We start from the raw sequence: 12,744 nt of genomic DNA on the forward strand, positions 1-12,744 counted from the left end.
ACCCTAACCTTCTTTAGTAATTAAGGATTAACTTTAGTGAGTGTAAAATTTTGTTTTTTATTAGAGTTCTCTTATTCTTTCTAATCAAATCTCCCGCAATACTGCTGCTCGAGAAAACCTCCAAGTTACTTTTCCAACTTAACCATGAAGATTTAAGTGTTCCAAAATCTCCTTGTGTCCTCTTCGCATAGCCATTGAAAGTCTCATATTTTTTAAAGCCCAACACCAAATGGAATAAGTATACGAGCAATGTCAAACATGTATCACCATTTTTTTCATCCTCCTAGCTTAAAAAACACATATTAACCATTACCTTTCCTCTGTTTATTAAATTATCAATGGTTAGAATCGTACCTTGCAAAAAGATCCACAAAAGGCATACACCTTATGGGGAATACGCCACGTCCAAATTTGATTAAGCATTGGATGGGTCCAAGAATATCTATCATCAAACAAAGTTCGATAAGCATATTTGACAGAAAAAACCCCATCATTTTTACACTCCCACACTCCTAATCTTCGACACTCTTTGACTGGTGAACACCTTCCAACAAACACAACAACTTATCAAGAACTGTATTATAAAAGCAGTTTAGGCTCCACAATTCTTGAACCTTGTTCTCCATACAAATTAATAATCCTCGCCATGGGTTGTGAAATATTAAAAATAGTTCCGGGTAAGAGACCTTCAAAAGACTGTTCCCTATTCATTTCTAATGCCAAAATGAGATCTTATCCCCCCTTTCAACCAGCCATCTAAAGATCCTTTTAACAACAACTTTGCTTTCTAATGTCAAAATGAGATCTTATCCCCTCTTTCAACCAGCCATCTAATGATCCATTTAACAACTTTGCAACACAAAATACCCTACCATATATGCTACTGAGTTTTAGACCCTCTACCTCTAGCAATTATGTGTGAGTTTTATTCAATTCCATACTTCGCAGCTAGGATTCGTCTCCATAACTGATCCTCACTTTTCAACCATCTCTACCACCATTCAGCAAGCAATGCCTCATTTTCCTTATGCCAAGACGACCTTCCTTCATCAGCATATAAACTCTATCCCAACTTATCAAGTGAGAACTTTTCCCATTATCATGTAACCTCAAGAAAAAGTTTCTCATCATTTGTTACTATAAGGAATAGAGCTTGGCATGTTCAATAATGATATTAGGTAGATTGATAGATTTGTCAAAACAGATTTCATCAAAGTAATGCACGCCTCTAAAGAAAACCCATAATAGTAAAGTTTCAAGAAACCTTAATGTTCAAAATCTGTTAAAGACTAGCATCACAAAAAATTAGTATGTCATCGATATATTGTGAATGAGAGATACAAGGACCATTGGTGGAGACCCTAAAACCATCGAAAATCTATTTCTTCCATATTTTTTAGCATTATACTGAAACCCTCCACTACTAAAGTAAACAAAAACGTCGATAAGGGGTTAAGTTGTCAAATTCCTCTGGTTGCCTGAAAAAAAAAACCCTCTCAACTTTCATTAACCAACATCGAAAAGTGTGCACTAGTTAAGCAGCCCTTGATTCGTATCCTCTATTTATCCCTAAAACCCATACGACACATTATTTCTTGTAACACATCCCACTCCACACGATCATATGCCTTGTTCATATCTAATTTTAATGGCTGCCCATGAATCCCACTTTGTACTCTAGAATGAACACATTCCTCGGCAATAAGAATGTTATATGTTGTGAGTCGATTATAATAAAAAAGCAAATTAAGGGCCCAAGAGAATGAAATGAATTATCACCTTTAACCTTTAGGCAAATATCTTAAACACGAACTTGTACACACTTGTCAGTAAGCTGAATGCCGAATATCATTAATACAAGAGATGGCTGATTTCTTTAGATTTAAAGAAACATAGGTGCTATTCAAGTCCTAAAATTATTCGCAACCAAATGGATGATATAAAGAAAATAATTTGGTATTGCAAAACTATTATAGGAATTGTGGAAGGAATATTTGTGGATAAACTTATTTTCTTCCCATTGGAATTGTTGTGAGAAAACAGTCCTAAGAATTATGAAACGACTAGATTGTGGAGAGTATCGAAAGCTATATTGGTGTTGGAAAATATTTACGATGAATTATGGAAATAAAAGAATTATAGTCCAAAAGAAAGTTTATTCAGCTCTTGAAAAATAATTACTAAATTAGACAAAAATGATTCCTACATAAAAAATGCCTCAAAGATTTTGCACTTCCCCTAGCTGTGGGAGAGAGAACAGAGTTTATATTCAATTTATGTATAAAATGTCCACATACTTCATCTCCTAGGTACTGAATTTCAGAAACTCTGATTTACTCAAATTTCTTTTTTGGAAAATGGAAAATGATTCCCAAATTTGCATATTGAAAAATGGATTTAAAAGTTTTAAATTAACATCTAAAGATGGTAAAAATGTCCTAAACTTCCCTAGAATATGGACTTCCAACATGAGGTATGAGACAAATCAATCAGCTGTGGTCCCCCCAAAGAAAATCTAGGTGTTAAAAATTCTACTAGTAAATAAAAAGAGCCTGAGAAAAATTAGAAATTACCAAAAATAGAAAAGAAAGAAAGAAAAATCACATGGTTTGTGTGCCTCAAATAGGTAAGAAAAACTCATGACTCAAATAGATAAGAAGGTTGTTACAGAAGATCTGAAAGCAGGCATATTTGGATAGCCAAAAACTGCAATATTTGGATTGCCTAAAACTGCAATATAGCCAAAAACACCATAACTTTCAGAATTGTAAATTTTCTCACAATAGATACAAAAGATAAAAGCTTCCTTACATTTATACACCCTCCACTTTCTTATATATAATATAAATGCACACTTACATGGAGACAACAATGACAGCTTTTAAGTGCAAGAATTCTTGGATTTAAGTTCCCATTCTTTTGTAGACCTTCTTAAACTGGAAACTTAATTCCATTAGACAATTGTGAACCATTTTCTTGTAGAAGTTGTCAATTCTTCTTCAGAATACAAAAACTGCCACAAAAATTACAGCCATACTCACTTTTCCCCGAACACAGAGGGCCAGGCAAGTCATGCATATACATTAGATGAAGTCAGAATCATCGCCGGTCATAGAGAGAGAAAAGGGAGCAATAGCAACATTAAATGTAGTAGCATTGACAGAATCGATGTACTTCATCTCAAAGTCACCTTCCTACCTTGTGAATAGAGGCATCAAAATTTAGGGTCTTGATCAACGCAGCAATTGCAATCAATTGAGGAGCCAACAAAATGAAGCAAAAACACTCCTAATAAAAAACGTATGTGCACCGTAAAGGGTTTGTGTAGTTTTGTTAATTCGATTTGTTTGTGTGCCTTCTCATCTTCAACAAAAAGGAATTGCGAGGGTTAAAGTTGTATTACCAGATAAGTGCGGCTCTATGTGCACTGTTGGATCATTCAACGGGGTACATTCAAACCGCCCACTGATGAACTCATGGAGTTGTTCGGTTTTCCACACATTGTTAGTGGGAATAGTTTTAATTATAGCTAAAAAAAAACACCCACACTAGTAAAGTGCATGTGCTTCGCATTTGATTTGAGTCCAATCTACATTACCGGAAGTTTTAAGTCACTAGGCCAAAACTTAAGAAAATTATTATAGCCCAAAACAACCAATTAAAGAGAACTGCTTGACCTCAAATATTTCAATCAGTATTTACCGAACTTGCCGGAGTCCAATCGGACTAGGGCGAGTAATTCGGCATCACCCATAACCCCAATATGTGTGTACAACTTGGCGTTTATTAAAAAGTTTCAAAAACATCTTAAAAATTGAAAAAAAATGTTTTTGGCATAAATTGGTGATTTTGTTTTTCCCATAATCCCCAACTATAAATTAGTTTTTTTAGGTTCATTTTTCTATAAATTCTTAAGCATAGTTGGACTTTTAAGGTGGCTTTTGGTTGTATTTTAATTTAAATGCCTTCATTTGATTTTTTTTTGATTTTTTTTATGTGCTTTTCAAAATTTTCTAGGGCTTTTTGGCCTTGTACAAGGCTCGCTTGGGTCAAGGGCGCCTTGGCTGAGGCCATTTCAAAACACTGATTTCAAATTACTAATACTTCACAATTCACATTATGAAGAACTTCAAAGAAAAAAAAGGTAAAAACTAATTTTGGCCTAGAAAGACTAGATTGATTATCATAGTGGATGGTTTAGGCCACCCTTGGGGCCGAATTAGGGACTCTTTTTCAGCTTCAACTCATTTTAATTCAAATTGATTGTAGAGATGAATAAAAACCATTTAAGAGTTTTGGGGTCAAATAATTACCCAAGAGCTAGGTCTTTTGACACATGGTGATTTTCTATAGTTTTGGCCAAGTGGCATACGAAATCCTCTCACACAAAAACAAAGACACACATTAGGGTTCATAGGGTTCGGATGTCATTTGTATGTAGAGTAAGGTGCTTTTGTTCAATAAATTTGTTTTCCATATGCCTAGTTACTGAATTTGATTAATTTTAGGCCTCCATCTTCATTAAATATCAAAAGAGGAAAAACAAATAGATACAGAATTCCATTCTAGTATCCAAGCTTACCATCCTTCCACGTTCAGTTGATAAAGGACAAGCAGATGAGTACTCAAATCCCATCCTAGGAAGTATAACCGGCTGTTCTCCAATGACTCCCACTCCCCTGAAAAAAGATAATACATGTGAGAGAGAGAGAGAGAGAGAGAGAGAGAGAGAGAGAGAATCAGCACTGAGATCCTGAGGAATGAAAACCAATCCTAGTTTATAGTGGGATGACCAACATAATAACTAACCAATATCATAAAAATGAATGTTTCAAGATTAGGCTTATTATATGTATAGCCCCATGATTTCCACAATACAGTTAACGGAACTGTTTTACTTGTCCCCTAGATCCATAAGGATATTTTTCTTTTTTTGCTACACCTTCGATAACAACATTAGGACATCATATTTAACAAATTAGATTTAAAGGAAGATAAAGTTTTGTTTTTGTTTTTGTATTTGTTTGATAAAAGTGATTATTTTTGGAACTAGGAACCGAGTTTCTATCTCGATTGGGCATTTGAAAAGTTGGACAATCTGTTCATTCTTAGAATGAAAAAAGTAGTTCTCCATTATATAAGCCTTTTTTAAATTAATTTAATTTCGCACATTTCATCGGTCCCCTGTTATCTCCATTATGTAAGTTTTTTTGAAATTAATTTAATCCCGCACATTTCATTGGTCCCCTATTATCTTTAGACATTTTCTATAAATATCCAACTTTAAAGTTGATTGATCGCAATAAATCTGGGAAACATCATCCTATGAAGATTAAGAAGCAGTTCGACTGATACTGCAAGTAATTGCTAATTATGAACGTTTCAAATAATCTAGAAGTTAAAAAAATGCAGGTTTAAAATTTTAATATGGTTTGAAAGACACGAATACGATGATTATCAACACTAGAGGGAATGGGTATTAACCATATATGCTCTGTCCTTCCACTAGCATCTGTGATTATCCAATGTCGTCTGAGAAGTTGGACAGGGCGATTTGAATTATTTGTAATTCGTATTCGGTAAGCAAAAAAATATTGGCTTTTTGAAGGTTGGCTACGCCTTTCTATGTACACGCTCCTCACCTGCACTCTGATTCCCTGCATCATGAAAGCAACTTTATTTTATAATTTTTTTATGGTTAGTGATAGTTTTCCATTCCTAGTGACCATATCATACGTCATACTGATAATAAAAAGATAGTACATCTGATCTATTTAATCCATCAGGAGGCATAACATTTCTTAAAAAAAAAAAGAAAAAAAAAAGGAAAAGGAAGATACATCAAATCCTATTTTACATCCTATCAAAGAAAAAGTAAATAAACGTTAACACCTTTACATCGCATATATTCTTGTCGATGATTTGGACAAAATCCTTTCATCTTTTTTTGGCAAGCCACACATTTTTGTATTTCTTTTTGCAATGCTACTAATAATTCACTTGAAGAAGGTCATTTTTCAATGAATTCTTCATCACACAAATATTCATCACTATACCTTCTAACCACTCCTGATTTTGTGAAATTTATTCTTTGGAAACAAATTTTAAAATATTCTTCCACAGTATATCCTAATAATTTATTAAGAAAATCCCTGGAATCTGTACTAGGACATAATGGTCTCCTTATGAACAACAAGCCATCAAGTACTTCTTTCCTTATGAGCCAGGCTATAATTTCTGGTTCTATGGAGCACCATTACAAGTTACTTACTAAATCTAATGCAGTTTGGCTTGGATGGGTGGCCACAAATTCAGTATAAACTTTCTCTTTGAGCTCATTTAATCCACTATACCTGATGAAATTTTTCTCATCTTCTGTTAAACCAAGCAACCAATATACGGTTTACAGCATCATCATTAGCCCCACTTCTGAGTTCCTGAATCATAGTATATTTATTTACCCAGGCTACAATGTTTTGCTCAACTTTAAAATTGCTTAGCCTGTTAATGTTTAACAAAGGAATATCAATTCCTATGTTTATAATTCCACCATTCCCTGAAGCTCTAAACATTTTTATCTGAGAAGGAAATTTGAAAATCTCATCGCCTTCTTCATTCATTAATTGATTATCTTTTGGCGTGAAGGGGCTGGGGTCGTGGTGGTAGCACCCCACATCCTACTCACGACATTGTGGTTTCCATTCCCACCACTAACATCACTCACTAACAACTTAAAAAAACTAACTCCTAATCTACTTGAAAAAATAGGTAGGGGCCTGTCTTCCCCATTGAATTACTCAAAAGTTGATTATCTTTTGTAGGAAGAAAAAGGGATCAAGCTCCTTCAGCTTTCTTTTTCTTATAGGCTTCTTTGTTTTCAAATAGTTTTAAGTGTTCATCATGAACACTAAGTATCTTTTCTTTTCCTTTTTGAGATTCTTGGTCTTTGTGCTGCTTAACTTTTGCTAGACATTCAAGATTTTTCTGTATCTCCTTCAATTGATTCTCTATGGAAAATATATATTTTTCAGCAAAAGATGTCCAATGAATTAAATAATTTAATTGTTGGACTTCATCTGTTGGAGCCCTTTGAGAATCCATATTATGCAGCAGCAAATAACTGACATCAGCTTTTAAAATATGGGGCCTCTAATTCAAGCTGATCAGGGGTAGTTGTGAAGTATGCCATTTTTGGAGGCCATTCTCCATCTACTACTAGATTTTCCTCATTATCATACTCCACTTTTACTATTATGAATATTTTGGTTTGGGTTGAACTTCCATTTGGTCAATCGGTAATGGGTTTTACTGGAGGATTTGGATGAACAGTAGGTAGTATAGGTGGAAGAGAAGATGAAGAGGTTTCTATACAATGGAAGAGTTTTGGAGAAACCAAAAAAATTGTAGAGAACCGAATATCAGATTTATGAGGGTTTCTTGAAAATAGTTTAAAATCTGTTTCTTTTTGAAAATTGTTTGGACTCTAAATATTCAGAGATAGCAAGAAAACCACTAATAAAACCATCAGTATTTACAAAAACTTCGAATTCATTTACATAACTTGGATATTTAGAAAAATGACTTCCATAATCTAATTTAGAACAAGTGACAACACTATTTGGTAAATGAAAAATACACCTAGACCCTACAATAGCATATATTGATCATTGTAATAAATCTATGCCTTTAATTTCTATACATATAAGAAAAGCTTTTGACATAAACTCATCATTCAAACAAAAAGAAAAATTAGGCTATACAAAACTCATTCCATCATTATCTAAAAATCCTCTAAATTGACAAAGTAAAGCTTTATCCCAAGAAATATGTCTAACATCTAGTAAAGAAACCAAATATTCTGCTTTTAAATTGTAGTTAAAGTGTGGATGAACTAAAATATCAATTTGCCCAATATGATAGTACTCATATTTTTTGTTAATCCATCTTTTAACTTCATCTTTTATGAAAAATAGTAAAAATACTTTTTTTTATCAAGAGGGAGAGATAAAGAGAAATAGATGAGATCGACAAAGCCATTTTGCAACTTCTTGGATGAAATATCAGAGAGAGAGAGAGAGAGAGAGAGAGAGAGAGAGAGAGAGAGAGAGAGAGAGCCTTGCTTCCCCTTTTGTTTTATTTTTTAAGGTTTTATTTATAAAGGGGAAGTTAAAAGATGATTTAACAAAAAATATCACTACGCTCATATTAGGCAAAATGATATTTTAGTTCATCCACACTTTAACTACAATTTAAAAGCATAATATTTGGTTTCTTTACTAGATGTTAGGTATGTTTCTTGAAATAAAGCTTTAGTTTGTCAATTTAGAAGATTTTTAGATAGGGTTGGAATGAATTGTGTACAATCTAATTTTTCTCTTTGTTTGAATGATGAGTTTATAACAAAAGATTTTCTTATATTTATAGAATTTAAAGGTATAAATCTATTACCAAGATTAGTATATCCTACTGTAGGGTCTATGTGTATATTTTATTTAACAGATAGTGCTATCACTTGTTCTAAATTAGACTATGGAATTCATATTCGTAAATATCCAAGTTACCTAAATGAATTAGGAGTTTCTGTAAATATTGATGGTTTTATTACAGGTTTTCTTGTTATCTCAGAATATTTAAAGGCTAAAAAATTTTCAAAAAGAAAATTAGATCTTAAACTATTTTCAAGGAACCCTCATAAATATGATACTAGGTTTTCTACAATTTTTTTGGTTCCTCCAAAACCCTTCCACTGTATAGAATCCTCTTCATCTTCACTTCCACTTATGCTGCTAATAATTCACTTGAAGATAGTCCTTTTTCAACAAATTCCTCATCACACAAATATTCATCTCTATACCTTTTGACCATTCCTGAATCTATGAAACTTATTCTTTGGAAACAAAATTTCAAATGGTCTTCCTACTCAGTATATCCTAATAATTTATTACGAAAATCCTTTGAATCTGCATAAGGATATAATGGTCTCCTTATGAACAAGAAGTCAACAAGTACTTCTTTCCTTATGAGCCAGGCTATAATTTCTGGTTCGATGGAGCTTCATTTCAGATTACTTACAATACCTTATGGTATCAGAGCCCCAGGCTGTTCCTAGGCTCTCAGTCAGTCAGTTTTTCTAGTCAATTTTCCTGTAGTGTCTTGCATATAGGCTTTGCAAAAGCGTTGCGGGCATTTGGTGTCTGTTTCTTTGAGTGTGTTTTTAGCAAGTATTCAACTTTGTTGAGTCCAATTCACATTTCCTTACAATCCAAACTGCTAGCATGGCTTACTACTTTGGAGTTGAACTCCTAAAACGAGAAGATCTATATGATGCACACGACAAATACGTATGCCATATCAGTATCTTATCATAAAGGAGGTAATCATTGCAGTTTCAAAGATCATGTCCAAGATAAAACACTTGAGCAAGAATGTTTAATGATCAAAATATCGAATCAGAAAAATGGGAAGCAGCGCCTTTTCCTATTGAAGAAATTGTTAGTTGAAGCTCTAAACATTTTTATCTGAGAAGCAAATTTGAAGATCTCATCGCCTGCTTCATTCATTAATTGATTCCTGTTTTGGGGGAAGAAAAAGGGATCGAGGTCCTTCAGCTTTCTTTTTCTTATAGGCTTCTCTGTTTTCAAATAGTTTTAAGTGCTCATCATGAACATCCATTATCTTTTCTTTTCTTTTTTAAGCTTCTAGTTCTTTCTGCTGCTTAACTTCTGCCAGATATTTGAGATTTTTTTGCCTCTCCTTCAATTGATTTTCTATAGCATATATATGTTTTTCAACAAAAGATGTCCAATGAAATAAATAATTTAACTGTTGGACTTTATCACTTTGAGCCTTTTGAGAATTCATATTGTGTAGTAGCAATTAACTGACATCAGCTTTTAAATGTGGGGCTTCTAATTCGAGTTGATCAGGGGTACTTGCGAATGATGATGCAGAAGAATCTCTTTGAAGACAACTGAAGGAGACATATAGTATTGAAGTGACATTTACTTTTTGCATAGTTCTACTATTGATCAGCTTTTCACTATTCATTTACTGTTTTAATAGTAGAAAACTATTCATTTACTTTTTAAATCGTAGATAATATTCATGAATAGTAGATGCCATTCATTTGTTTTTTCTTGAAAGTGATGTAAAGTTTTACTATTTGTTTTTTGATACGATGTAAAGATGTTACTGTTTATTTAGTTTTTCTTTGATAGAATGTAAATACAATTTGATGTATCTTTCTGATTTGATGTAAAGGAGGAAAATGAGTCCCTCTTGAGGCCTCTAAATTGTACCCCTTGCCATTTGATGAAGCAAGCGAGTTGTGAATTAAAATTGTTTCTTGATTGAGATTGTTCTCTTGGTGTGTTAATCTGAGAAACTCACACTTTCCTAAGTGCCATATGAAACAGGGGTGAGTCCATTGCGGCGAGGTACACTGCTCAAGGTCGCTATTGGGGTAGATATCACACCCAATGGGCCTGTAAGTCTGAGTAAGTCTCTCAGGCATCCAATTTAATCTCTTTCTCACCTGTCTTAGTAGAAATCACCAGTGTAGGAGGGGTCCAATAAAGTGGTTTCGTCCTCCCAACTCCTTCCCTTCTCTTCTCCCCTTTTATAAGAAAAAAAAAGGGAAGCAAGGCTCTGTCTCTCTCTCTCTCTCATATTTCGTCAAAAAAGTAGTAAAACAGCTATGCCTATCTCATCTATTTCTCTTTCTAACTCTCTCCCTTGATAAAAAGCAAAAAAACAAAAAAAAAATCAGTTAAGTGTGCTTCCACTTGTGCCATTCTCTTCTTGTGTGTCTTTTTGAGGGTTTGTCTTTATTTTCCTCATTATCCTAAAATTCCAAAAATAGAGTCAATATTTGGTGTGATTGTCTTTGTTTTCTTTCATCAAAAATAAAAAGACCTACACAGATCAGCGCAAAACTTCAAAATAAAGAAATTCAAATGCCTTGAAGCGTAATAGAAACAGAGGAGGCCTTAAAAGAAGAAAATGCTTATATCCTTGAAGAACACTAAGAAGACAGCTGTACAGAAGAGTCACTTTGAAGACGATTGCATGAGACATAAAGCATAAAAGTGACCTTTGCGTTTTGCATAGTTTTACTATTCATTAGCTTTTCACTATTTATTTACTTTTTGAATAGCAGAAAACTATTCATTTACTTTTTAAGTAGTGAATAATATTCATGAATAGTATATACTATTCATTTGCTTTTTTTTGGAAAGTGGTGTAAAGTTTTACTATTTTGCTTTTTTGAAGCAATGTAAAGATGTAAAATAAGATTTGATGTATCTTATTGATTTGATGTAAAAGAGGAAAAATATTCCTCCCTGAGGCTATAAATTGTACCCCTTGCCATTTGAATGAAGCAAGCGAGTTGTGAATTAAAATTGTCTCTTGACTGAGATTGTTCTCTTGGTACGTTAATCCGATAAACTCACACTTTCCTAAATGCCGTATTAAACAAGAGTAAGTCCAATGCGGCGAGGTACGGCTCAAGGTGGCTATTGGGATAGATTGCATCACACCCAATGGACCTATAAGTCTGAGTAGTTTCCCAAGCATCTCCTATCAAAGTAAATAAACAATAGCACCTTTACATCGCATCAAAAAGCAAATAGTAAAACTTTACATCACTTTCAAGAAAAACAAATGAACAGTATCTACTATTTTAAAAGTAAATGAATAGTTTTCTACTAATAAAAAGTAAATGAATAGTGAAAAGCTGATGAATAGTAGAACTATGCAGAAGTAAATGTCACTTTAATACTTTATGTCTCCTTCAGTCGTCTTCAAAGAGATTCTTCTGCACAACTATCTTCCTTGAGAACCTGTATATATTCTTGTAAATGATTTGGAAAATGTTTTTGTATCTTTTTTTAGCAAGCCACATTTTTATATTTCTTTTTGCAATGCTGCTAATAATTCACTTTAAGATGGTCCTTTTTCAACTAATTCTTCATCACACAAATATTCATCTCTGTACCTTCTAACCACTCTTGATTCTCTGAAATTTATTCTTTGGAAACAAATTTTCAAATTGTCTTCCCACTTAGTATATCCTAATAATTTATTAAGAAAATCCCTGGAATCTGTATTGGGATATAATGGTCTCCTTATGAACAACAAGTCATCAAGTACTTCTTTCCTTATGAGCCAGGCTATAATTTTTTGTTCTATGGAGCTCCATTTCAAACTATTTATAATAATACTTATTCTTCATGACGGAGTCATGAATATATCTATAGTGGGATAATTACTATTATTTGATGAGGCTGGTCTGGTAAACAGATTTCTGATTTTTTGGCAAAATGTTTGTCTTTCTGCTGGGGTGTTTACAGGATAAGTAATCCATTCTCCGAGAGGCTTATGAACCATCTTTATTTAATTTCTCTTGTTAATGTATTTGGAAGGCTATGGTCTTTGCTTGGTATCCTTTCAATTGAAAAAATGTATTGTGACAGTAAAAATTGCCACCAGGCATATCTCTGTAATTTTGGGCTACATATTAATTTCTTCTTTAATAAACTAGCCAAGTTAACATAGTCAGTCCTTAAAATAAATTCTTCTCCAATTAGATAAGGATGAAATTCCTCTAATCCCCTTATTGCAGCCAGAATTTGTTTCTCAGGAGGCCAGTATTTAGTTCATGATTTTTGAATTGCCCATGGGTAAAAGCACAAATTTTTTCATCCTTTTCTTCCTTTTTCGAAGTACAGTTGCCAAAATTTC

The 12,744-nt window shown here is 33.3% G+C and overlaps 1 protein-coding gene across 3 annotated transcripts in view; it reads right to left on the reverse strand.

The window, feature by feature from the left end:
* Window positions 1-2,757: 2,757 nt before the first annotated feature.
* Window positions 2,758-12,744, reverse strand: part of LOC18430461 (uncharacterized) — a 47,357-nt gene continuing 37,370 nt past the window's right edge. Inside the window, exons 4-6 of one of the 3 annotated variants that reach the window (XM_011623699.3) lie at window positions 5,485-5,657; window positions 4,583-4,679; window positions 2,758-3,013 (exon numbers count right to left, since the gene is read on the reverse strand). In XM_011623699.3, coding sequence (XP_011622001.1) covers window positions 2,954-3,013; window positions 4,583-4,679; window positions 5,485-5,657 — 330 coding nt within the window. In that variant the 3' untranslated portion in view covers window positions 2,758-2,953. Of the gene's footprint in view, window positions 3,199-4,582; window positions 4,680-5,484; window positions 5,658-12,744 lie in introns of all 3 variants that reach the window. The other 2 variants (XM_011623698.3, XM_011623700.3) reach the window with 2 other exon arrangements.

The sequence above is a fragment of the Amborella trichopoda genome, chromosome 3, assembly GCF_054954075.1.
Source record: "Amborella trichopoda isolate Santa Cruz 75 chromosome 3, AtrichopodaSantaCruz75HAP2 v2.0, whole genome shotgun sequence".
Lineage (NCBI taxonomy): Eukaryota > Viridiplantae > Streptophyta > Magnoliopsida > Amborellales > Amborellaceae > Amborella > Amborella trichopoda.